General features: G+C 52.0%; 1 protein-coding gene across 1 annotated transcript; it reads left to right on the forward strand.

Annotated features, from left to right (window-relative positions):
* The first annotated feature begins 4,096 nt into the window (after positions 1-4,096).
* Positions 4,097-16,908, forward strand: MAP1LC3A (microtubule associated protein 1 light chain 3 alpha). The gene is made up of 4 exons (XM_052684014.1): positions 4,097-4,240; positions 11,081-11,136; positions 15,162-15,268; positions 15,689-16,908. Exons 1-4 carry the CDS (start codon positions 4,201-4,203, stop codon positions 15,849-15,851), a joined length of 366 nt encoding a protein of 121 aa, XP_052539974.1. The 5' UTR covers positions 4,097-4,200; the 3' UTR covers positions 15,852-16,908.
* Positions 16,909-25,651: the final 8,743 nt, after the last annotated feature.

Genomic DNA, 25,651 nt, shown 5'->3' on the forward strand with positions numbered 1-25,651 from the left:
CTAATCTTGTGGCCTTCTATGATGGAGTGACGGCATTGGTGGACGAAGGGAAGGCGGCCGATGTCATTTACCTGGAGCTGAGCAAGGCCTTTGACATGGTCCCCCACCACATCCTCATCTCCAAATGGGAGGGAAGTGGATTTGATGGGTGGACGACCCGATGGATGAGCAATTGGTTGAAAGGCCGCAGACAGAGGGTGGTGGTCAATGGCTCTGTGTCCAGGTGGAGGCCGGTAACAAGTGGTGTCCCCCAAGGGTCTGTCTTGGGACCGGTGCTCTTTAACATCTTTATTAATGACATCGATGAGGGAATTGAGTGCACCCTCAGCAAGTTTGCTGACGACACCAAGCTGAGTGGTGCGGTTGATACGGTGGAAGGAAGGGATGCCGTTCAGAGGGACCTCGACAGGCTGGAGGGCTGGGCTCGGGTGAACCTGATGAGGTTCAACACGGCAAAGTGCAAGGTTTTGCATTTGGGCCGGAAGAACCCCAGGCACCCGTACAGGCTGGGAGGAGTGGTCCTTGAGAGCAGCTCGGCAGAGAAGGACCTGGGGGTCCTGATGGACGAGAGACTGAACATGAGCCAGCAGTGCGCTCTGGCAGCTCGAAAGGCAAATGGGATCCTGGGCTCCATCAGGAGAGGGGTGGTCAGCAGGGAGAGGGAGGTGATTGTCCCTCTCTACTCGGCTCTTGTGAGGCCCCACCTGGAGTCCTGTGTCCAGGTGTGGAGCCCTCAGTACAAGAAAGACATTGAGATCTTGGAAAGGGTCCAGAGGAGGGCGACTGAGATGAGCAGGGGGCTGGAGCACCTCCCCTATGAGGACAGGCTGAGGGAGCTGGGCTTGTTCAGCCTGGAGAAGAGAAGCTGCAGGGTGACCTCATTGCAGCCTATCAATACCTGAAGGGAACCTACACCCAGGAGGGGAGTAAACTCTTCAAAAGGGCTGACAACAGCAGGACTAGGGGAAATGGATCCAAGTTGAAGGAGGGAAGATTTAGGTTGGATGTTAGGGGGAAGTTCTTCACAAGGAGAGTGGTTAGGCCCTGGAACGGGCTGCCCAGGGAGGTTGTGGATGCCCCGTCCTTGGACGTGTTCAAGGCCAGGTTGGATGGGGTCCTGGGCAACCTGATCTGAATGTGTGCGTTTGGTGGCCCTGCTGGGCAGGGGGGTTGGAACTACATGATCCTTGAGGTCCCTTCCAACCCGGGTGATTCTGTGATTCTGTGATTCTGTGAAATGTTTTCAGAAGAGAACAGAAATCCTAACTTGAAATCGCACCCATGGTCAGTCCTGCAGCAACTGCCTGTCCATATTCTTTGGTATTTTAAGAACTTGTTCGTATTTTGGGCATCTCGGCTGTCATCACTGTGACTCAGGGTTGGCTGCTGCTCAGTTCGTGAACTGTTTCTCCCATCAGGAGATGTCTGACCACACCAAACTGGTGCCTCCCTGCAGTCAGGTTCTGTGCCAAGCAGTGATGAACGTAAACATCCATCTCCTAGGTTAGAAGTCTGACAGATAGCTCACATAGCACGCATACGCTGACTTTTATTATTTCATTTTGATTTGATACACAGCAGCTTATATGAAACATGCCATCTGTTACAATTCAATTAAATATTGTCTCCAGAAAATTACTTCCAGCAAGCTGGAAGCTCTGGATAATATCTGAATAATGAGGCAAGGCAGAACACAAATATGTCTTCAGTCGTTTCCTTTATTTTTTATTGCTTGTGGCTGGAGAAACGTTTCCCTGCAGGCTGTGACCTGCTGGTGTGTTTTCGCTTTCCCTGGGAGGTGCTACTGCTACTCTTAGTGCCGAAGAGTTTTTGGTGCCCAGCATTCTATTTGACTCTTCCTTAAGGTAACTGTCCTGCTATCCTGCCTGTATCCTGCCCGCCTTTAGGACAGAGGGATGTTTGTTTTCCCCTACGAGCCTGTAGGCAGCCAATGGAACAACGAAGATCATGCGTGCTTTCTGCATTGCATTGAGGCCGTAAATGAGAGCATAAACTTCCAGTGAAATTGATTATATACGTGTGTGTGTGTATTCCAAGGTGCTGTTCCCTATCTGACTTTGAATATATTGAGGAACTTGAATAAAAGGGTCTTGAAGCTGATTTTGGGGTGCCACATCCAGCTGGTGAGGGCAGGGCCTTGTTTATGTTATGCTATTGCCCATTTTACGCCAGGTGAATCAAAGTTGTTTCATTTCTGTTTTACTTTTCAAGTAGGGTGGATCAAGGTGAAGAACAGTACTCTCTTTTAAAGTATTACATATACATGTACATATATATGTATATATGCACATAACATACGTATTATGGAGATAAAGCTTCTTGGATCTGGAGCATCAGCAGAGTCCCAGAGATCTGACAGGAAGGAATTGCTCTGCATAGGTGTCAGGGAGGTCTTCAGTAGGGTGGCTGTAGAAAAGCGAAGGCCAGGAAAGAGTCTGGGTGATGTTTTGCTGCTTACCTGTGTTTGCTGCGCCTGGGCCTAGTCAGTCACGGGAATTACTGACATTCAGGTAAGACTATTGACAACAGCAAATTGAAGAAGACAGAAGAATATGCACTGTGTTCTAGGCTCTGTTTCGTAGCCTGAAAACAGAGAACACTGACTCAAAGAACTGGCTTGGAAAACACTTGCGCTCTGTGGCTTTGAGCTGTTCTGTGTTACAACTGCAGAACGGCCCGACTTGCTGTCTTTGGGAAACCTCTCCGAAGGCAGAGGAAGCACTTGCTGCAAAGACGGAGCAAACAAACCCTGATGCGTTAACAAGCTGATGAAAGGGGTTTGAGTTACGGCTCTGCGCCGCAAGCAGCAGCACTCGAGGCCCAGCCTCCTGCTGAGATCAGGACTTGGCAGAGGAATGGAGGTGATAACACCTAAAAGATCGCCAAAGACAGACTAGTGGAAACACGTGTGGATCTTCAGACAGGTCTTTCGCCTGCTATGGACATATGGATCTTTCAGCAGCTATTTGTCTGCCTGAGATCCGCTGTGATTGAGCAGCACTTCTTTCACATACAGGACATCTGTTTACCTTGTCTTTATTAAAGCTTTTGCTAGGCACAGCTGAAGGGAACGAAGGCAAGGCCTCCAGCAGGGCAGGCTGCCCGTTAGTTAGCCCTGAGCAGTGCAGGCTGTATGCAGAGCTGTGTGTGCGGGGCTGCGGGGCGCTGAGCTCGGACAGAACCATCGCTGCAGAAGTCTGAGCATCATCACGGTCTGTGTCGGCAGAAATGTACTTCAGCAGCACGGCAGCATTCCTCAGGGAGCTTCCGTAGAGTCACAGACGTGCAGTGCTTATCACCAGTGGGGCTCACCCTGCATGAATGCTAGCGTGTATAAAGCTGGCTGTTGGTCCTGTGTTGCTGCAGGACGGCTTGCTGCGGCTGCTTTGATCCCGCCGGGTCGGTCTGTCCATCTGTTCCTCATCAGAAATGGTTACGCTTAACAGTAACAGTTAACAAATTCTTCATGTCAGCCTGCAGTCTGTAACGTCAGTCCGCTTGCTTTATCTCAGTACTGCAACTTCCACCTCTTCATTTTTTGATGAAAAGGACCCTTTTGATAATCAGAGCATTTTTAAAAGATGCATGGAAGCCTTTATGTCTTTTTGAAGCAGGGGTGTGTTCCATGTCTGCCCGTTTCCACAGCCTGTCGTACACCGCAGGGCGTTGTTTCATAACACAGCTTTCATTGCAGCATGCCTTCATGGGGACGTTAAGTGTGGCTCTCTGCAAAACGTCGTCGCTGGTTGCTGCTGGGTTTGATTCATTCACAGCTCTAGAAATAGCCCGCTCTATTTGTAGGTGTGATTTGGTCTTCAAGGCACGCAGGCAGCGTGCGCAGCGGGGTGAGACAGCAGGATGGGCCGCTCCAGGGTGCGAGGGGCAATAAGCAGAGCGGGTGGGGGCTTCACCCACGGGCACAGAGTGGTGGGACGGGGGGGTGGCTGTAACTACAAGAGGGGAGATTCAGCTCAGAGGAGTATTAATTACTCTGAGGTAATCAGAGCGGGACAGGCGGCACCGCCCCTCCGCAGGCCCGTCACGGTGACGTCACGGTGACGTCACGGCCCTCCGCCGCCCCGCCTGCCGCGGTGACGTCACCGCCCGCTCCGCCGCAGCCCGCGCAGCCGCGCCATACGGAGCCGCCGCCGGCACCTGCGCTCGGGCCCGGCCGCCGCGATGCCTTCGGACCGGCCCTTCAAGCAGCGCCGCACCTTCGGTGAGCGAGCGGGCGGGCGGGGAGGGGGCGCGGCGCTCGGAGGGTGAGGCGAGGCCGGGGCCGCGCGGTGCCGCGGGGCGGGCTGTGTCCTCCGGCCGGGCTGTGCCCTCCGGTTCCTTCTCCTCGCGGCGCTGAGCGCAACCCGCAGAGCGCACCGCGCTGTCCCTCGTTTCCCATCGTTGTGCCGCCCGGATCCGCGCTTCGGCCCGCTGCGTGTCGTGCGGGGCGGGCCGGCGGGCCGAGCCGCTCACGCCGCGGTCCTTTGGGCTGCCGGAGGGCGGTCGCCTCTTCGCAAATCTCCCCGGTGCCCCCGCCCGGCTCGCCGAGGGCGCCGTGCCGCGCTGCCGAGGCCCGGCGGGTTCCGCGCTCGCCTGGAAAGCGTCGTTTTGCTGAATGGAGGCTGTGGGAAATCTCCGATGAGGCGGCGGTACCCGCACGGGGCTCAGCGCTGTGCCGGGCCCGGCAGTGCTGGCTGCTGGAGCTGCTGCTTCTTCTGACCTTTGCCGGCCGGGCGGCTGAGCCCAGCGACCCTCAGCCCTTCTCAGAAGCTTTTTATTATAAGCAGCAGCATCCTAAATGACACCCTTAGTAACCGCCTGCTGCTGAGCTGGTAGGAATGGAGCGGGAGGAGTCTGCTTTGCCTTTGTGCATTGCTCAGACTGGAGGAAAACAAAACTCGAGGCTCCGAGTGCCTGAAGGAGAGCAGGATTAAAATAGACCAGGAGGGAAAAGGGGGAGAGGGAGTTGGGTGCTGTGAGAGCCACGGGTGTCTGCACCATCCTCTGCCCTTTGGCTCCCAACTGATCTGCAGAGCTCAGCGGGAGGAGGAGGACGAGGAGGCCGCTTTGGGTCAGGGCTGGGATCGCTGGAGAAAGTAAACATGGCTTGTTTTCATCTTCAGCTCATTGCACAACGGGAGCAGGAAGCAATTGTTTACAGTGCCGTTGGAGAGAGCCGATGGAAAATATTTCCAGTGCCACTGCACCCTCAGAACGGCTCTGTTTGTGAGGCCGCGAAGCTGTAGAGAAGTGGAACGGCTCCAAAGGAGCAGAAAAGGCAGAGTCAGAGTGTGGCTGTTTACAAGAGCCGCCCAGGCTCCAGTGTCACAGCACGTGGCTTGGTGAGGCCTTGGCCCACTGCCCTGAGCTGAGGCTCTGTTGTTCTTTGTGCCCGTTTTCCCCATTCTTGTAAGTGTTGAGACTTGTTTTTCCATCGAGTTTCTTCTGCATGCTCGTCTGCTTTGTCTTGGGTCCATTCTGAATACATTTTCTGGATTTCTGTGAGTTCTTCTTGAGGACTCGAGTACAGAGCTGAGGCACGGGGTGCTCCCAGTGCCTGATACACACCCGTGGGGGTGCCTGCTGGGGGTTGTGCTCCCTGCTGTGTGTGTGGCAGTGTCTTTGGGTTGGAGGTGAGGTCTGACGGAGCCCCTCAGCTGCCATGTACAAACCTGCCCGTGGATGCTGAGGGAGCTGCATTCTGCTTAGTCAGATCCATGGTAGGAGTCCAGAACAGTTCCCAGAATTAAGCTGTGGTCTGTGTCACAGGAATGGGGTGTGCTGGCTGCAGCCCGTGTGCGGCCGCCTGCTGACCCTGTGGTGCTTCCTATGAGGAGAGCATCTTTGGGCTGAATACTCCCATCCCAGGTGCGGTTTTCTGGGAGTTCGCCTTTGCTTCTGGCAGCGTACTTCTGGTACAGGAAAGGCAGCAAGCAGGGAGAGCGGCGCATAGAACTGAAGAGCAGCCTTCACCAGGTGGCAGCGGGGTGAGAAAGGGGATTGTCCATCTCTGCTCTGCCCCTGTGAGACCCCACCTCCGTACTGCATCCAGCCGTGAGGCTGCTGGCACAGGAAGGGCACGGAGCTGCAGCAGCGGGTCCAGAGGAGGACACAAAGGTGCTCAGAGGGCTGGGGCACCTCTGCTGTGGATACTGGCTGAGGGAGCTGGGAGTGTTCCACCTGGAGGAGGGAAGGCTGCGGGGAGACCTCATTGCAGCCTTGCACAATTTAAAGGGAGATTATAAACAGGAGGAAAATCAACTTTTTACACGGGTAGATGGTGAGAGGACAAGGAGGAACAGTTTAAACTAGAGGGAAGATTCAGATTAAATATAAACAGGAGGAAAATCAACTTTTTACACGGGTAGATGGTGAGAGGACAAGGAGGAACAGTTTAAACTAGAGGGAAGATTCAGATTAAATATAAACAGGAGGAAAATCAACTTTTTACACGGGTAGATGGTGAGAGGACAAGGAGGAACAGTTTAAACTAGAGGGAAGATTCAGATTAAATGTCAGGGGAAAGTTTTTCTCTGAGAGGGCGATACAGCACTGGCATTGCTGCCCAGAGCTGGGGTTGCCCTGTTCCTGGAGGTGACCACTAATGGACAGAGTGTCCTACGTGCCATCCTGTGCTTGTCATAACTGTTATGCTTCATATTTGGCCTGGAGCTGGGGCTGTTCAGTGGTTGGCTCGTCTGCACACCGTGATATGAGGGTTCATGTAATGGTGCTGCAAGAGCTGAGAGCCCCGACATGAGGTTTGCTGCTGCTCTTTGGTGCCTGGCTGTCTCTATCTGCTTGTGTTACTTGCCAAGGGCAGTGTGTGACGTGAGCTGATGTGGGGCTGACTAACAGCACTTACGAAAATGCTGAATGGATGATAGAAGGTGAACAGATGCCGACGACAAATGCCAGTGAGGTATACAGACCACAAATGCTGATTATTTTTGTTTTTGTTTTTAAACAAAAGCTCCTGACCAATAGCCAGTAGTAATACAAAATACAGCCTGCATGTTGATTATTTAACATTGTCTTTGCACAAAAAGCATGAAGTATCCACTGAACCAGCAGGGTGGAGGTGCTGCTGACGGTAGGATCAGCAGCCCTGGCACTCGCACAGCAGCATTCCATGCGTTGTCTGTTTGTGTCACCTGCTGGATTTGTTGAGCTCTTGGTGCTGTCTGATGCCCCTTGTCTTCAGAAGGTTGTTTGGGAACAGGCTGCAAGGAAAAGGAAGGAGCTCCTGCCTGGCCCTCGTGCCTGCACAGCTCCCTGCTCCCATGTGCTCCAGTGACCGGCCGCTGTCTCTTTGTACATGCATGCGTGTGTTCTGCTGCATCCAAATGTAGCTCTGTCAAAAATGCCAGTTGTTTGCTTGAGCAATTTGAAGTGTCCTGAGCAATTCTGAGAAATAGGAGCGTGTTCCTGCTGGCTCAGAGATTTGTAATTGTCAAGTTGTGAAGATTGGAAGGAAAGGTCAAACAGAAGGCAGAGGAAAGCCCTGGCACAGGACAGCCTGCTCGTCACACAGGAACTGGTTGTTCTTTTTCCAGGACTAGTGAAACTGTGATTAAACAGTGAGAAAAAAACAGTCCTTCATCTGGAACACTTAATGTGAGCACCGTGTACACAGTCCAAACACCATGTGGGAAATATGTTCCTGAATGTCAAAGGGAAAGCTCTCAACATCTGCTTTCTCCTTCTCACCTCCTTCTGCCTTTCACACAGCCCCTGTTCCCTGGAAGCAGAGCTGTTGGCTCCCTTATGCCTTTTTGTAGCAAAGGTGCCCTGAAACTTAGTGAGAAACAACAACCTTTGCTTGATTACCTTCAACTGATGTGTAAACCTCTGGTTGGATTTAACAAGCTGGTGATTTCTTTCCCTATCTGATTGTACCATATCCATCCTTTCTGGAGCATCAGAGCTGATACTTCCTGGGTACAGAATCATAGAATCGTTATAATTGGTAAAGACTGCTAAGATCATCAAGTCCAACTGCCAGCCCATCCCTCTGTGCCCACTGACCTTGTCCCTCAGTGCCACATCTCTGTGTTTCGTAAACACCTCCAGGGATGGTTACCCTGCCACCACCTCAAGCAGTTTGCGCCACTGCATCATCATTCTTCCAGAAAAGAAGTTTTTCCTAACATCCAACCTGAACCTTAAAGCTTAAGGCCATTCCCTCGGATCCTGTCACTAATCAGCTGGGAGCAGAGGCTGAGCCCCTGCCTCCTTTCAGGGGGCTACAGAGGGTGGTGAGGTCTCCCCTTGAGCCTTCTGTTCACCGGACTGAACAGTCCCATTCCCTCAGCACTCAGTCACTTTGCCCAGGTCATCTGTAAAGCCATTAAACAGGGCTGGTCTCAATACTGACCCCTGGGGAACTCCACTGGTGACTGGAACTCCATTCACCACCGCTGTCTGGACCTGGCCATCCACCCAGTGAAGACTACAACTGCCCCAACTGTGGGCTGCCAGCTTCAGGTGCATCCCTTTCCCCTGGGCTGTAAGTAAAGAGAAGAAGCTGAGGGGCTGAAGCCCAAGCATTGTTCTGTTCTTCAGGCTCCGTCCACCTGCCCAGACCCAGCTCTACTCGCCTGGCTGCAGCCGTGTCTCTTTGCTTGGCATCCCCTATGGTGATGTGATTTTGTGCTTTTCTGAGTCTCCGTGTTTTGCTGGGTACATGGAGATGCCCACTGGTGTTGTGGATGTCCTGAAGTTGCCAGCAGAAGTAGCACTGTCTGAGCAGTGGGGTCTGATATGCACCCTGCATGACCTGGAGCAGGGGGGCACCATGCTGTGTGACCAGAGATCAACTGTCCTGACTTGAGTGTACACTTCCAGTTGCTGTGACACTGCTGTCCCATGTAAGCTCCCAGGGCAGCGCTGGCCTCCGGGCCTTGTCCTGCTTTCCAGGTGTGGGAGGCTGCTGCTGCTCCTGCAGTGCCCTGGCCGGGAATGAGCTCTGCAACACTGGGCAGGGATGGCAGGTCAGCTGTTGTGAGAGCTCTGCACGTAAACATGGGTGGATTTCCTGGTAGGTAGAGTCCTCAGGGCAGTGCATTACGTAAATATTTATTGACCTTCATCTGAAATGAGCTGTGCAATGTGCCCGCCCCTTCAGCCATCACCAGCTCATCCCAGATGCATCCTGATTTCACACCATCCAGTTCTCCACGCCGGAGATCTCCCGGTGAGAGAACCACAGTAACAGTGCTCTGTCCTGGGGCTGACCACAGACATCAGCCCCATGTGGGCTGCAGGGCGTGCAGCAAGAGCCCCGTGGCTGCTGGGGGCATTGGCACATGCACGTGCCCTGCTCATGTGCACTGAGCTGTGTGGGCCACTGCCGGAGGCAAGGCTGAGGCTGGGACTGAGTCCATTGCTTTGCTTTGCCCTTCCCATGCAGCTCTGGCTGGGTTTGGGAGCTGCTGACCTTGGCGTTGTGTCCATGTGGTGTATTCTTAGTGCAAGTGCTGTTGGTCAGAGCCGGCAGGGCTGGGCCTGGTGTCCGGCTGCTGCCTTAGGGCAGCACTGGTGCCTGACTCCCCCCCTCCCCAAAATGCCACCCCTTACACAACCACACTCTTGCAGGATTTGCCATGCGTTCTCCTTGTGTTCCCCACCCGTATGTGGGGTGGGTGGAGCTGTTGTGCTGTCCTCTCGCCTGTGTGCAGTGTGTGCAGGGCAGAGCAGTGTCCCATGGCACTGCTGGTAGAGGTCAGTGCTTGAAAAGCCGTAACTTCTTTCACTGTTCTCCTTAGCTGGCGTAATGACCTCATCCCATATTGCTGTGGGAGATGCTGTATGCCCAAATCTTTGGGAGAACAGCCTGGGAAGGACCTGACTGAAGAAAACTGTGGAGATTCTTGTGTTTTGTACGGTTTGCAGCATTGCTGATGGTACTCAACAGCTGAAACTGCAGTCGGAGGAGAGGCGGTTTTCCTGTCATGTGCACAGCTACAGAAATAACTCCTGTCTTTCAGTGGGCCACAGCAGGGAGTATTTTGGGAGTAGCCAATAAAAGGTGCGGGTTTTGCCTTACTGCTGTGCTGAGCTCTCCCATCGTGGTGTGGGGGCAGCCCAGCTTCATGGAATGGGGCTTTCCCCGTGGGTGGGGGCAGCTCATACATCGTTGCTCAGCCCCTCCGTACAACAGCTCCATTCTCTCCTGCTTCAGTCCCTGCCAGTCAGGAGTGCTGCTTAATTTACATAATTTTACATAATTAGGCCACATATATAGGTTAAATGAAAGACGGTGTTACAGCCATTCCTGTGTGGCATGGTGGCTGCCTTCATGAGGACCCATGCCCACCTCCCAGGCAGGATGGGGACTGTGGGTGAGCACCGCCTGCTTCTTGCAGGGGAGAAACATGGAGGAATGTGCACAGAGAGAATGAGCTGTGTGTCACAGGGTATGAACCCTGGAGGAAAGTGGGTTAGAATGTTTGAGGATGGTTGCAGAGAAATCACTCTTCTTGCTTAATTTTTATCCTTATTTCCACAACAGGTCTAGAGATGCATTCTCTCAGGCCAAGAGCTCTTGTAGCAGCAGATCTATAATAGTGCAGGATTTCTTCTTGGTGAGGCACATCTCTTTAGGACAGAGGCACTCTGCCAGATAGTGCAGGCAGAGGAAATGGGCAGAACCCAGCCCTGGTTGGAGGCTCCCCTGGAGGAGCTGCTGGGAGGACGCTGATCAGGGCTGAGACCCTAAAGCTGCTGCTGCCCAGCTTTGATGGGTGTGAGCTGCACTCGCTCATGTGGATTTCAGAGTATGGCTTTATGATCCTTATATCTCATGTTAGTCACTCCATTTCCACGTGTTTTACTGGGCAGGGTGGCACTTAGCTGCTCTGGGGGCTGATTAGGGTGGTGAGAAACTCCAAAGGGCTCCTTGCTGCAGCTGATATCTGCCTGAGAGTGCCTGCTGCAAGGCCTGTGGGAATGGTCTGAGGAAGCATTTGTATTTTTTTTGCCATGTCCCTGCTGTGTGTTTGTGGCTCGCAGGGCACAGTCAGCTACTTCTAACTTCCTTGCTTTACTTTTTTCCTTCCAGCGGATCGTTGTAAAGAAGTACAGCAGATCCGAGAGCAGCATCCAAACAAAATCCCGGTAAGTGCCGATTCTTGCTCTTCTCATAACGGTCTCTTAAAATCACTCCACCTGCATCAGAGGGCTGCCTGTGCGTGGCAGTGTGTGCCAATGCAGCACTGGGCTGATGGGGCAGATGGCCCCGGTGGAGATGGCTGCAGTCACACCTTCCTGCTGGCAGGAGTGTTGGCAGGCTGTGCTTCAGGACTGCCTCCTCAGTTTCATGCCTCCTTGCTAGGAGCTCTGGCCACAGCCTGCAGCAGGTACTTTAGAAATCATCTGCCCACTAGAGGACAGACCAAGCCTATGCCTGCCCAGGCTGTCAGCTCCAGCATCTCTTTCTGGAGCTCGTTGAGGCTGGGCCCTTTGAGGGCTTAAAGCTAGCTCTTGTGAGCCTTGAAGAATCTAAAATCACAGGGGAGCGATGCTGTTTGATCCAACCTGCTCAGCTAAGTGAGACCTGGTGACTCACGGGCAGTATTGTTGCATAGGATGCATTAGCAAAGGCTTAGGGTCTGTTTGGTGTGCACAAAGAAATATCTATAAGGTTATGTGGTAAAAGAAACACATCTTCACACCCACGGAGGAGCACGGGGAGGCGTAAGGCAGGGGATCCAAAGTGGTGGATGGAAACCTAAACTGCTGCATCCTCAGAGAAAGGAACGGGTTGCTCTGGGTTCCTGCCAGGGTTGTTCCAAGAACTGTCGTTGTCCAGGGCAGGTAGGCAGCAGGATGAGCCCCGCTGGGGCTGAGCATTACTGTGTATGTTTCTACTGAAGGATCTCCACCCTGCTGGGGAGGACGCAGGAAGCTGTTGGTGATGTCCATGTGAGTGCTGATCTGTGTGACTTGCCATGCACAGGCACATCCTGTGTGATGTGTGTTCTAAACACACATTTGTGTTTGTGCCTCCTGAGTCTTGCTGGTGGTCGGACCTGGAGACATGGAGCTGCAGCTGCCTTGCCTCTGTCAGGCTGCCATGTCTGGTCCCACTCCCTAACAAAACCATTCCAGCTCTTCAGCATTGGCCCTACAACAAGGCTCGTGTCTGCAGGTGCTACCCAGGCTCTGCTGTTGACCCTCCCACCTGTGCCTGGCTCTCAGAGGGTTCCCCACACTGGTGGGTACCCCTGTGGAGAAACCCCCCATCTGAGGCAGCAGCTTGGAAGAGGACCCAGAAGGGAGGTGCTTTTGTAGCCAAGCCCAAGGCCTCAGGGATGTAATACTAGCGTTTGATCATACATTTCTCTCCTTGGCTAGACAAGAACTTTGTGTCCACTGGCCACCTGTTCCCTTAACTGGGTTACCCAAATAGCAGCTTGTGTTCTGGAAATAGAAACTCCTGGAGACCCTGAGTCTGCTCAAGGCACAAGGCAGCTGTTTCTTGAGCAGCCGGGACATCCTCCTCAGCCCATTCTTGGGGTAATTGAGAGGCATTTGTTTGTGGCATGGAGCTGGCTGGTAATTAGAGATGCCTTCCTCTGTTCCTCTTAGAGGTGAGAAATGAGCCTCAGTGCGGCTGCACAGGGCCCTCTCTACATCAGAACACAGTGTGTGAGCAGCTGCCTGTCACTGTCACCCTTTGTGCAAACTGCTGTTAAAATCTGAAGCTCTGGGTGTTGCCTCTGTATTTCTGCAGGTGGCAGTTGTGAGCACCCAGTCCCTCCAGTCTCTTCATCTCCCTGCAGCCAAAGTAATCATCTGTGAAAGTGAGACTCAAATAAGTAGAGCGGGGTGGCCCTGATTGAGTTTGCCATCCCTCCTGCAGAGGGGAAGGGAAGTTAGCAGGTTGGTAAGAGGCGTCCTGGTACAGAAAACTGTTCTTTCAGCAAGGCCCCATATGGCAAGAGGGGCTGAAGGAGCAGTACCTATTTTTTTCATGCTGTTTTGCACTGGTGAAAGAGGGGTTGTGGCCAGTATGAGAGCATCTTAGAGGGCTCAGAGGCCCTTCGTATGCTAGTTGTCCTGTTTCTTGGGCTCCTGGGTTGCCATGTGAGTTTCAGAGGGTACTGAGGTGCAGAGTTCCTACCAAAGTGCCTTGCTCCCATGTCTGGGAACTGCCTGAGATGAAGCTCGGCCCATGCTGGTGGGCTGTGAGATAATGAGATGTGCCCCATGGTGTGGGGCACTCATCAGATGTTCCAGCTTGCTGCTGGTACTGCAGCATCCCAGCACCTGTGTCTCATTTGGCTCTGATGAAGAGAGTCTGAGAGCTTTGCTCAGCTCTTCTTCTCCTTACATCTCCTCTGTTCCCCACAGCTGTCTCCATTCTCTGGGTGCTTCCCCATACTCAGTCTCCACACTGCTCAGCTCTACATTAGTTTACAGTTAGAGCACGGTGTGTGTGTGCAGGCTCTGTGCGGCTCAGCCCGGCTGTGGCACTGGGTGCTGCTGGCAGCCTCTGGGTGAGCTCTGTGCTCCCACAGCGTCCTGTTGTATCAGCAGAGGGAGGAGCTCCTACATGGGGAGATGGTGCGGAGGCTGTCGGCCCCACCGCTCCCCATCAGGTCTGCACAGGGCATGCAGCATTGCATGCTTGAGATGCAGGGCTGCTGTTGCTGGTGGTGAAGGCCTGCCAGTGGCTGGCTGAGAACTGCTTCTTTCCCAGGGCAGCCTCTGCTGCAGAGAGAACAGGAAAGGACGTGGGATGGGCACGAAGCTTTCTGCAGTGGGAAGAGATCTGGATGTTCCTCCAGCACCCCTCTGACAGGTGTCTGCAGGGGCCCCGGGAATGCTTACTGCTTTTGTTTGTGCCCGGCAGCAAGAAATGCATTGCTGCTGGTGGCAGAAGCCAGTGTGCATCATCAGATGGTTGAGAGAGGTGAATGGAGCAATGCTTCCTGAGTTCACATCTTCCTTTTAGCTCTGCAGAGCCATCTCCTGGGCCCTGTGATCTCTGCTCCTACACTGCCAAAGGCGTTTGTGGTCTCCTGGCTGTTTCTCTGGTGAAGGAGCTGGGAAAACGGCTTCTGGGAATTGCCATAAGTGGAAAATAATGTTCAGTTCAACTTGGAGAGCACAGCGAATGGATTAGTATACAAGCGTCACTCTGTGGAGAAAATAACTGGGTGCTGGAGAGATGTGGGAGTCCAAACGTCACTCTAAGGGGCATGAATTGAGCTTTTTAAGTAAGATCATTAATTACTATAAATGCCTACCACCTTCTTTCTTAGTAAACAAACAGCACATTTCCAGGTTGGCTTAGAATAGTAATTGTAGCTGTCAGGAAAGACATTCGTTAATTATAATGGATGAGAAAGGTGGATAGAAATCCTTGTTTTGTCTTTTCAGAAGGTAGGTGTGGTGAGAACTTTATTGCTGGTGGGGGAGGACAGGCCGGGCTGTTCCCTCGTGGCACTGTGCTGAAGTGGCTGTGGGTTTCTGATGAGCTGTGGAGTTGATGTCTGGCTGTTAACGTGTGGAACGGGACTGGCGAAACCCAGCTGCTCTTTCTGAAGAAATGCCTTAGGTGACTTCGCAGCTGTTTTTAAGAACTTTGTTTGGGAATACCTACAGCTTTTCTTAAACAGGCTGAGTGATGCTGAAGTGCAGCTTCGTGGTGCAAAGGGGAAGGAAAACATCTCTTGCTGTGCAGAGGCTGTCTGGTCAGGACTGGTCAAGCTGGGCCAGCTCCCTTCTCCCTGCCTCTGGTCCCTTCCACCACATAAGAAGAAGTTAGGTCCTCGGCTCCGTTTTGGTAAGTCTGAAAGTGGTGTTGGTACACTGCTGCTGTTAAGATCTCCCACATGTTAGGGGAGGTGCACTATGGCCCACTGTTTCACATTCATCCGTAGCAGGTGATGCTTTAGTCACTTATCTTGGATGCTGTCTGTGGATGGGTTCAAACAGACAGATGGCTCTGCTGAAGATGGTCTGCAGCCAACCTTCTGGTCACTGCTTGTGACCTCTTTTTGCTGCTCTGCCAGCGAGAAGCAAGGTGGGGTCTCACCTCAGCTTTTCCATTTGTATCAGTTTGATCTGTGTACGATCTTGTGGCCAAGGGTTGGGAACATTGTGGATAAACCTCCTCTTTGCTGTCTTCCCAGGTCATCATTGAACGCTATAAAGGGGAGAAACAGCTGCCAGTGCTGGACAAGACCAAGTTCCTTGTCCCAGACCACGTCAACATGAGTGAATTGGTCAAAATAATCCGGTGAGTAGGGTGGCCCTGACTGACGTGCTGTGAACACACAGCGGTGGGGTGAGGATGAGGCAGAGGCAGCTGCTGAGGGAGCGGATGGAGGACAGGAAAACCACAGCAAGTTTTGCCGGTTGTTTGTGTGAGGGGCACGTGGCCGTTACCTTTTCCTCAGGATACTCCTGAGGGGGACTCCAGTCTCCTTCCTTCAGCTCAGATGGAGGAGGAAGGCCCTCTGCTTTTGCAGCAGTGCCTGGGGAAAGGGACTTTGCTGAGTCCTGCCAGCTCAGAAGGCCAAGAGCCCCCAGCAGCTCAGTGTGGCTCACCAGCAGCACGTCCTGATGCCAGCCTGGCCCCGTGTGAGCAGTGCTGTGGGGGAGGCAGGACTCGCTCTCACAGTGGGCTGACCCAGACCTCCTGCCCTTGCTCCCACAGGCGCCGCTTGCAGCTGAATCCCACCCAGGCTTTCTTCCTGCTGGTGAACCAGCACAGCATGGTGAGCGTGTCTACTCCCATCTCAGAGATCTACGAGCAGGAGAAGGATGAGGATGGCTTCCTCTACATGGTCTACGCTTCCCAGGAGACCTTTGGCTACTGAGGCCTGCCGAGAGGTGGCACGTGGAGACAGAATAACTGTGGCACATGAGCTCCCGGCCCTGGGAGACCACGACCGGAGGCTCATGAGAGGGGGACAGCGCTGACTCCCTGTCTCTCCCTCCTCCCTCTTCCCATCACCCTCTCACCAAAGAGGCTCATGGCGTGTGTTGGACTCGCACAACCCTTCACTTCTGTGTAGATTAGCCCCGCTCCATCCACACACGTGTGTGTGCATATACATACAGGCAGCCAGGCACACACATCAGGCCTCTGCTTCCCATCCCATCCCCTCGACGTAACCTCCTGCTGCTCTCGCTGTGCTGTGTGCGCGTGTGTGTGTGTTCCCAGCCTGCTGCCAAAACAGTTTGGCTGCTGGTGGAGAGAGGACAGGACACTGTCACCTTCACTTTCCGTACAAAGAGAGTTGCCTCCTCCTTCCAGACACTAGTAAAGGGCAGAAAGTCTGCAAAAACAACAAATGTAATCATTGCTCCTGAGTTTTAATTGATTTTAATTACACCCATATCAGATTCTTGGTGCTACTGAGTAGATGTAGGCGTCTCTGTATGACTGTGGATAATGTATATCCTTTAGATTTGTTTTATTGGTTTGTGTTTTTTGTTTGCTTTTGTTTTTGAGGGACAGGTTGGAATGGGAAGAGGGGTGATCTTTCCTGTATTCTGTAGGGCAGTCAATCAAGCTTTGTTGCACTTTAAGGCATAGTAGATGTCCGAGTGGAATTTACTTTTTAATTTATACAGGTTTGCCATATTTAATGCTGCTCCTCTGATGACAGTTGTATCTAGATTGTCTTTCTTTTTTTTTTTTTAATAAAAATTATTTCCCTTCTCTCTGTCTCCCCATTGCATGCAGTCTTTCAGTCTCAGTGTGGCAAAGAGTTTGCTCAAGGAATGTATGGATTTGTATTTGCTATGTCCCCGTTCCAGTTTTTCATGTATTATACCAGAAAAATGTATATGATAAAATTCCACCCAGTTTAATCTATACAAAGGTATATATATATATATAATAAATATACATTCAAGTTGTGTCTTGTAGGTATGTTTTGTTTCCATCTCATTTGTCTCTGTCGGTGCGTCCCTCAGGTAAGTGATGTATATGTGATGCATGTTCCTCATGTTTGCTGGCACACTGTATGCCCAGCCATTGGTGCTGCTTGCTCCAAGGTCTGGCAGAGGGACGAAACTAAAGGTGGAAACTTGGTTTATAGGCCAGAGCACTGGATAGCAATGTGGTTATCCTTAACCTACCTGTGACATACTGTTAGGTAACTCTTGTGACTGAGTTGCCTCATGGGAGAAAAAAGCTTTGGAGTTGGAAGGATTTGCACAGAATCACTGCTTTTAAACAAGCCTTGAGCAGTGCTGGAAACCTCCCTGAGTGCTCAGCCAAAGTTGTTTTCCAGCCAAAAGCACGGACAGAAAATATGTAGCATTTCAGTGTCTTCCCTTCCTTTGCACTTCCTAGCAGAGAAGACTAGATGCTCTGCCCGAGTTGCTGCTGATGGTTTTGTTCGTGCCCTGTGCCTGCAGGGTATTTTCTGAAATGCTCTCTTTTTGCCTCAAAATCATCTTCAGTAGCTGTGTAGGAGTGTATCAGGAGGGCCACACCTCTCACTTATCCCCACAGCTTTCACCTTCAAAACACCCAAAGACCCGTGGAGCCTGTCTGCAGCTGCCGTGCTTCCTGCTTCCCTGGCCCTCCTTCTTGCAGTGTCACCCTCAGTTTCTTGCACCACATCGAGCAAGGCAGGAGGCTCTGCATCAGTGCACAGGGCTTTCTGCCTCTCTTTCTTTCCTTCAACTCCCTCTTCCCTCCTCCCAGGTTTTCTCCACTCTTCTCCTCCAGAAGGAGGAGAATCCTCCCTGTTCCACCTGGCTGATCTGTGAGAGGTACCGCAGCCCTTCTCATCCCTAATCTTTGTGCGCCATGTGCGTAGCAATGAACGTATAGAGTCAGAATCCACACAAAGGTCTCCATTTTTATTCAGCAGAATTAACTGTTTGCTGGTCATTCACAAAGCAAGCACAACACTGAATAGAGTGGTGGTTATTTATGCATATATTTTTGCAAAAATGTTTGTCTTTACAGTTTTTAAATCATTAGATTCTTTCAGCTTCACTAAATGATGTACTATGGGGCCAGAAGTTCTTAGACGTGGCAGGGGACAGCGGCTGTCTGCTTATCATCATGTTACAACTTCTCCCCTGCCCTGCCCTGCAGAAGACAGGCTTGGTGCCAGGCTGCACAAGGATTTTGACCCCGAGTGGGAGGTCCAGCAGCCCGCTACCTCCTGCTCTGACTTTCTGTCCTTTGGGTCAGAGGTGGGAACACAGAGACACACTTGCACACTCATGCACTCCAGTCCCTTTTCTCCAGGCTAACTCCACCTCATCTCGCAGCTCCTCTCCCACTCCTTGTTAACTCCATAAACTGACATATTTGGCATGGGCCACGGACAGAAAAGGGCAGAAAGCTCCCACATGGCACCTACCCACATGGCCCTCCAAAAACCTGCGGGCCTCCAACGGCGTGGGAGCCGCTCCTCTCTCCGCTCCTCAGCACTGGGGCTGCTGCCCCCCACCCAGGCAGGGGGCAGTTCTGGGGGAAGAAGTGTTTGTGCTTCAGGAGGGAGCTGAGCTCCTGCTGTTCGTACAGCGCCTGCTGTGACAGGACTTGGATTTCAGGTGGGGCTCTTAGACTTAAGTGTGACGTTGCCCATTACTGCAGAGGATACTGGCAGAGGCCTTGAGCCCAGGTGGCCTGGCAGTGAAATTCACCTCACTTTTGTGCTGTGAAGGGCGGACATCGGGAGGTTGGATGCTGGTTGAACTGAAAGGTCTACTGAACTTTCTGTTTATGCATCTGTGGGGAAATGAGTCTGTAGAAGAGCTACAGTTCTACTCAGCTCCCTTCATCTGACGTGGAAGTTCCAGTGCTATCTGTATTTCCTGCAGTGTTGGGAAAGATGTGCAGAGAACCTCGTTTTGAAATTACTGGCCATATTAACATCAAGTGCCTCAAGGAGGCTGTTGAAAGCGGTTTGGTTTTGGAAGAAGGAATGGCTCTTCTGAGATAGGAAGGTACAGCTGGTATTTTAATTGTGTGTGAATGTAACCAATTTTAAGAGGATCAAATCTCTGTTCTGTGAGGAGTTTCTGGTCACTGTGTATAAAGTTGAATCCTTTCTCTGCAGCTTGAGGCGCAGGTCTCCCAGCATTCCTTACCTTCACATCCCAGTTGGCCAAGACTGTGGGATTGGAACCCTGAAGAAGCTGGGGGCAAGTGTTGTATCCTGGGGGCTTTGTTACCTTTTGTTATGCTTGCTGGTAAATGTTGCACAAGAAAGATGTGCTTTTTCTTATTGTTCTGACTTTGCTGCATTTGAATGACAGTAGGTCTTAAAAAGGTAAGTCAACATTATTAATGAGTTTACAACTCTGTACATAGAGGGAAGGCTGAGCCTTTCTTGGTGTCTGTGTTGGTCATCCCTAGGAGGTCTTCTGAATCTTTTCCAAACTCATCAGCTTTCTTTCTTGCTTTTTTGTTTCTCCAGATGGATGAGGAAGCCTCAATGCGGGGTTCCAGATCCTTTCTGCCTAGGCAGTAGCCAGAGGAGAAAATGGTATGTGCTAACTAGACAAAACTGGCAGTAGAAGTGTATAACCTAGAGGAATAGCCCCCTGTTCAGCCCTTTTTGTTTTGGGGGCAAAATTACTGTTTGTTCAGAATGCGAATTCTGTAATTCTGCAGGCCCCCATTGGCAGGAGAGCTGCTCCTCTCTCCACCCTCCCTTCCCCAACACGTGGGATTGATGCTTCCCTCACAGAGCTGAATGGGTGGACTCCTTGCTCTAGCACCTGGCCCATCCCAGCTGCCTCCTCAACACTCAGGCAGTGCAAGGCAGCCAGACAACAGCAGGAGTGGGAACTGCCAACAGGGTGTTGGGCTAAGCATGTTCCCAGGGAAAGCAGCATGACTGTGTCCCTCACCAGTGACAGGTGGCTGCAGCAAGTGCTCTGGAAACCCATCCTGAGGAGGCCAGTGTTGGTTGTTTCAATCTTCAAACCTTCTTTGCCATTGCTGGCTCTTCAGGTTTCTGCAGTTTGGCTTTGTGGTTGCAGTGGGTTATGCAGGCTGTTGTGCTCTGCACAGCACAGAACAGCACGGATCTTCCAGATCAAGTTGAGAACTGGTTGAGCTGGAAGAGACGTGTTCCAGAATTGGGACTGGGGGTGGAGTGAGCAGCAAACACACAAAGATGCTTCCAGGTTTCTCAGGCACACAGTCTAGCCTCTTGCACACTCAGCTGGAGGAGATCACAGAATGGCCTGGGTTGAAAAGGCCCACAGTGCTCATCCAGTTCCAACCCTCTGTTATGTGCAGAGTCACCAACCAGCAGCCCAGGCTGCCCAGAGCCACACGCAGCCTGGCCTTGAATGCCTGCAGGGATGGGGCATCCACAGCCTCCTTGGGCAACCTGTGCCAGTGCCTCACCACCCTCCGGGAGAAAAAACTTCCTCCTAATATCCAGCCTAAACCTCCTGTCTCAGTTTAAAACCATTCCTCCTTGTCCTGTCACCACCCACCCTCGTAAACAGCCGTTCCCCCTGCTGGCCTGGGCCTCACAAGAGCCGAGTAGAGGGGGACAATCACCTCCCTCTCCCAGCTGGCCGCCCCTATTTTAATGCAGCCCGGAACAAAGACGGCCTTCTGGGATCCACAAAGCCTCCTCTGCAGGGCTGCTCTCCAGGAGATGTTCCTCCAGTTTGTGTAAACACCTTCGATTGCCCCAACCCATGTGCAGCGTCCTGCACTTGGCCTTATTGAACCTCATTATGTTCTCGTGGGCTCACTTCTCCAGCCTGTCCAGGTCCCTCTGGATGGCTTTCTTTCCTTCCAGTGTATTGCCTGTACTGCTCAGCTTAGAGATGGATCATGCACGTTTCCTTGAGATACCACAGCACCTGCTGTAGACAGGTGCCTTTAAGGCCTCCTTGGCATGATAGCAATGCTGTGCATATGCTTTGGCACTCAAGGTCTTCAGTCCTTCCTTCAGCCCACCTCTGTTACCCTCTTGTGGTTCTCTTCTCATTTTTTACCTTAAGCTGTAATCTGCAGAGATGTGATTCCCTGCAAGCCTTCTGCAGCTCATGAGAAAATACCCCTCAGCTTCTGCAGAGCATTGTCTGGCCCCAGTGCAGTCCTACATGACGCAGGCTGCTGCGTTCAGCGCTCTTTGAGAACACAGTGCTCACCTCTCTGGCTTTCCCTGCTATGCTCATCCTTATGCCTGGAATTTTGGAAACCAGCGGAGTTCCTAATCATCAAAGATCCTAATCATCCTGCTTTTTATAAGGAATGCTTGCCTCCTGTGCTTACATACGTGAGTGAAGTTGTAAATAACTCACTGCTCATTGCTAAGATCAGGCGATGACAGTCATTCTGGAACTGAACCTGTAGAAAACAACAGGACATGCTAAATGCTCAACTTACAAATTACAAGTATCCCATTATTTTTTAAATTTGCATGGAGATTTTTGCTTGGTCCTATGTTTTCTTTCTTTTGCTTATGACCCTTGTAGGATTTTCATCAGATAAAGGAGTATCAATATGGAAAGAAAGATTATTTCCAAGTACTGACTGAATACACCCATCTATGTTTCTAAAGCACTAAGTATCAGTGTGTAATGTAACTGCTGTTTTTACCTGTCCTTATGCAACAGCATTGTTGATTATGTCAGAAGTTGCCCAGTTCTGGGAGAAATACTATTCTCAGTGATGCCAGGTAGCTTTTCCACACTGTGTTTTTAGATAGATTTCTTGCTTTCCTGAAGAAACAAATAGATAATGATTTAGCAGGTGGATTTTTCAGGCTAGATTAAAGTAAGGCTTTTTGGGGGGTAGGACTCGATGATCTCTAGAGGTCCCTTCCAACCCCTTCAATTCTCTGATTCTGTGATATAGGGATGTCCCAGAGTCAATTTCCTTGCCTCTTGGTCCAGGAGTGAGGTACTGCCACTGCTCTGAAGCAAGAAGGCTTCTCCTTCCTTGTCCCATCTAACTGCTTAGAAAGGCAACCACACAGGCGAGACCAGCAGAGCTACAGGCTCTTGTGATCAGTTTCTCTGTCTTTGCTGAGCCAGCTGTGACGGGCCCTTGGCAGCCCAACTGAAAAGTCCAGGCTACCTTTTAGGTGCAGACCACCCCCCAGCTGACTCCTGCAAAGGACACTGTTGGAACTGGGCTACTTCATGCAGTGGTGCTGCTTATGTTTCTTTTGACTAGTGATCTCTTTCTCTGTTCTTGCAAGGTATTAAGGGAGTCTTCTGGGAAAAGGGCAATGCTGTGGCAGACAGAGGTAAGACACAGCAAGAATCTTGGCTGTAATTAAAGAGGCCACGTTCTGTTTCCTGTTCTGAATTTGATTTGTTTCCATGTGGAACTGATTGTCTCCCCGGGGAATTCTGCAGAGAAGCATGATTCCATGCAAGCTCCTCAAGAAGGGACTCAACACCTCTAGAGGAACCTCTAGAGGAACAGGCTGTCTGGCAGACTTGCAGGCCTGTGGGGTACCTGTAGTAATATTCCACGGTCTCCGCTCTGTTGGGGTTTCCCATGTGCCTGCCAAAGGTTCTGTGGGCACAGAGGTGCAATCCAGGGACTTCTGAAGGTCTTCTAGCATGCCAGGAGCCTTGGAGCTCTGCTCTGATACGGAGCCCACCGTCCCAGATGCCGTGGTGTTGACAGACAGGGCTGTGCTTAAGGCTTTTGCTACAGCTCATTCTCTACACTTTTCTTTGCTCTTGAAACTACTTCAGTGACAATGGATTTGGCATAATCAGGAAGGAATTCTTCCTCCTCCTCCTTCACTTTGGAGATGGCATTTTCAATGCTTTACAATGCTGCAACTCAGATGAGAGACCACAGCAGTGCTTGGCGTTGGTTGGATCAAGGGCAGCTTTTCTCTCAGCCTGGTTGCCAAGCTCTGCTCTTCCAATGAGCCTCGTCCTTCTGTCCTGCTCTGCCATGACAGAGGCACCTGGGATGGCTGCGGCTGCCACTGAGGGAGATGGTTGTTGGGAAGTTCAATGGTATCAGAATATTGAGCACCAAACTCTGGCTCAGAGTGAGAAGCTACAAAGGATTGCAACATATTGCAGGCACTTCCAGAAGCTTCTCGGATGGCTTTGTCAAGGAAAGCCTGCGGGGATGCTTTGTCAGAGCTTCCTTTCTGTTAGATTTCAAGGGCTTCCCAACGTTGTGCAGCACACACGCTACTACTTTCCTTGCCAACAGTGCAATTTCCTGCTCATGGTTGAAAGAGGAGATCTCTGAAGGCTCTGTTCTATCTGAATTTCCTAGCAATCTTTGTCTAATTTTGAAGGAGGCTCTACTTAGGGCAGTGGCAGATGGATCCAGCACCTTCACTCCCTCCAACGCTTCTGTCACCTGAGCCTTAACTGCCTCTTGAAGACTCTGGTCTTCAGACACAGCTCTGAACTCTTGATCTCCAGGGAAGCGTGGCTTTCTTGCTGAGGCAGCATCAGCATGGATGCTTCCAGGGAGCTTGGAGCCTTCCCTGCCTGACTCAGGTTTGGGCAACTTGTCAGGCAACTTCATTGCATGTCCTGTGCTCTTTGAATCTCCCTGAAGGTCTTGTTGAACTGAAACCACTTTCAGCCTTCTGTTTTGGCCAGACTGGAGAGTATTGCCTGGAGGAGGGGCAGCTGGTTTGTGAGGCTGCAGAGAGCTGGATTCCTCTTCCACAACCAAGTTCACATAAGTGGTTGAGCCCAGGCAAGATGTGTCCTTGTCCATCATCAGTCTGCAGGCAAACTTCTTCTGCTGGAGCATCTCCTGACGTAGCTCCTTCTGGAAGAGGACAGTGATTTTAGGTTTGCACTCATCTCCAAAAGCCCTCCCTGCCTGCTGCTGCCTTACACAGAGTGAGGACCAGCACTCTGCTTCAGCTGCTCAGTGAGAGCAGAAGAGAAGGGATACCCTTGGCACACTGTTTGCTTGAACTCTTTCCAGGTCACCCACACACCCGCATCCTTTGCTTGCTCAGCTCTGAGCTGGGTTCCCCTTTCCACACCTCAGCGCCTGGCCTACCAGCACAGCCCTCACCTCTTCTGCATTCCCTGCCTGTCTGCAGCTGCTGTGCTTAAAATCAAAGCATTGCTCAGGTTGGGAAAAACCTTCAAGATGATGAAGTCCAACCTCAGCCTAGCCATAGCGCCCCTAGACTCATAACAACCCACTGCTAAATCAGTCCATGAGCACCACTTACTGAGCTTCCCACTTTCCTTGCCCTCCTTCCTGCAGTGTGCACACAGTGCAATGTGAATTAGGTTTTTCTTTTGTGGAGCTTCATGAGAACTCTGATCACCACAGTGTCACTCTCCCTGGACCCTGAGTACACTGCCAGAAAATTAAATCTCCCCCGTTATCTCCTGGAAGACAGAGGCCAGCCTCAATGCTCTGCTCTGGGCTTTAAGGACTTCTCGATCCAAAGCTCCTTTGGCATCAGCACTCACAGAGCTGTCAGCCAAATTTCCCCTTGCACAGATGCCTCGCTCCTCTTGGGATCCCACTGTACTTAAGCTGGATTGAACCAGCCCTCCTGCCCTCTGCCTCATGCACACCATAAGGAGGTGTACACTGTTGTACCTCCTGCGCCTGGGGCTTCTGCACAACTTGATCCTCTCAAGGTCTCCCTGGAGCCATCTCCTCCAGTCTGCAAAGCCCCATTTCTCTCTCAGCCAGTCATGGAGGGGTTCCTTCCCATTTTTCTGGTCCTCCTTTGGATACACTACAATGGATCCATGTCTCTTTTGCACTGAGGAAGGCATCTGGATGCAGTGCTCTAAGTGAGACATCAGAGCAGAGGGCCAGGGTCCCGTCCTTCACCCCGCTGCTCATGCTACATTGGATGCAGCCCAGGACCTGCTTGGCTTTCTTGACTGTGAGGGAAAACACTGCTGTCCCATTTCCAGCTTGCCATGCACCGGTACTCCATCATCCATTTTGGCAGGGCTGTGCTGCGTCCTCTTATCCGCCAGCTTGTAGTGGGGGTTGCCACGACCCATTCACTACCTTAAAACTAAATCATTTCAATAAATATCTTCCTGCTTCTCTCTAGAAGTGAAGTGTATGGTGTAATTATTCCCATCTGGGATGATCTCCCACTAGAACAACTTACTCAAAGTCCCATCCAACCTGGAAGAGTCCCGGGGACGGGGCACTCACAGCTTCCCCGGGCAGCCTGTTTGAGTGCCTCAGCACCCCGATGGTGAAGAATTTCGTCCTCATAACTCATCTAATATCGATACTACAGAACTGGCTGACGGGAGCCCTCATGGCAGCTGAGCTCTGCTCTGTGACAGCGACAGGAGCTGAGGGAACGGCACGAAGCCGCGTCTGCACTGAGCTGCGCCAGGGGAGGGGCGGCTGGGGTCAGGGAGAGGCCAGGCTGCGGCACAGGCTGCCAGGCAGCGGCACGGCCGGAGCTGCTGGGGCTCAGGGGGCGCTGGGACACCGAGCTCAGCCGGAGGGTTTGGGTCGGGGTGCTGCTGTGCAGAGCACGGGAGCTTCTGGACTCCCGACCAACAGAGCTGCACCGCTGTCCTCTGCTTCACGCGCTGCAGCCGCACAGAAGACACGCGAGGCATCCGCGGCACCGCGCGTGGCCGTGCGGAGCTCCGCCCGCCTCCGAGACCGGGGAGTGAGGGCGTTCCGCGAGGAGAGGCGAGACGGAGAGACGGAGCGCTGCTGCAG

Source organism: Tympanuchus pallidicinctus, unplaced genomic scaffold, assembly GCF_026119805.1.
Source record: "Tympanuchus pallidicinctus isolate F22 unplaced genomic scaffold, pur_lepc_1.0 scaffold20, whole genome shotgun sequence".
Classification (NCBI taxonomy): Eukaryota; Metazoa; Chordata; class Aves; order Galliformes; family Phasianidae; genus Tympanuchus; species Tympanuchus pallidicinctus.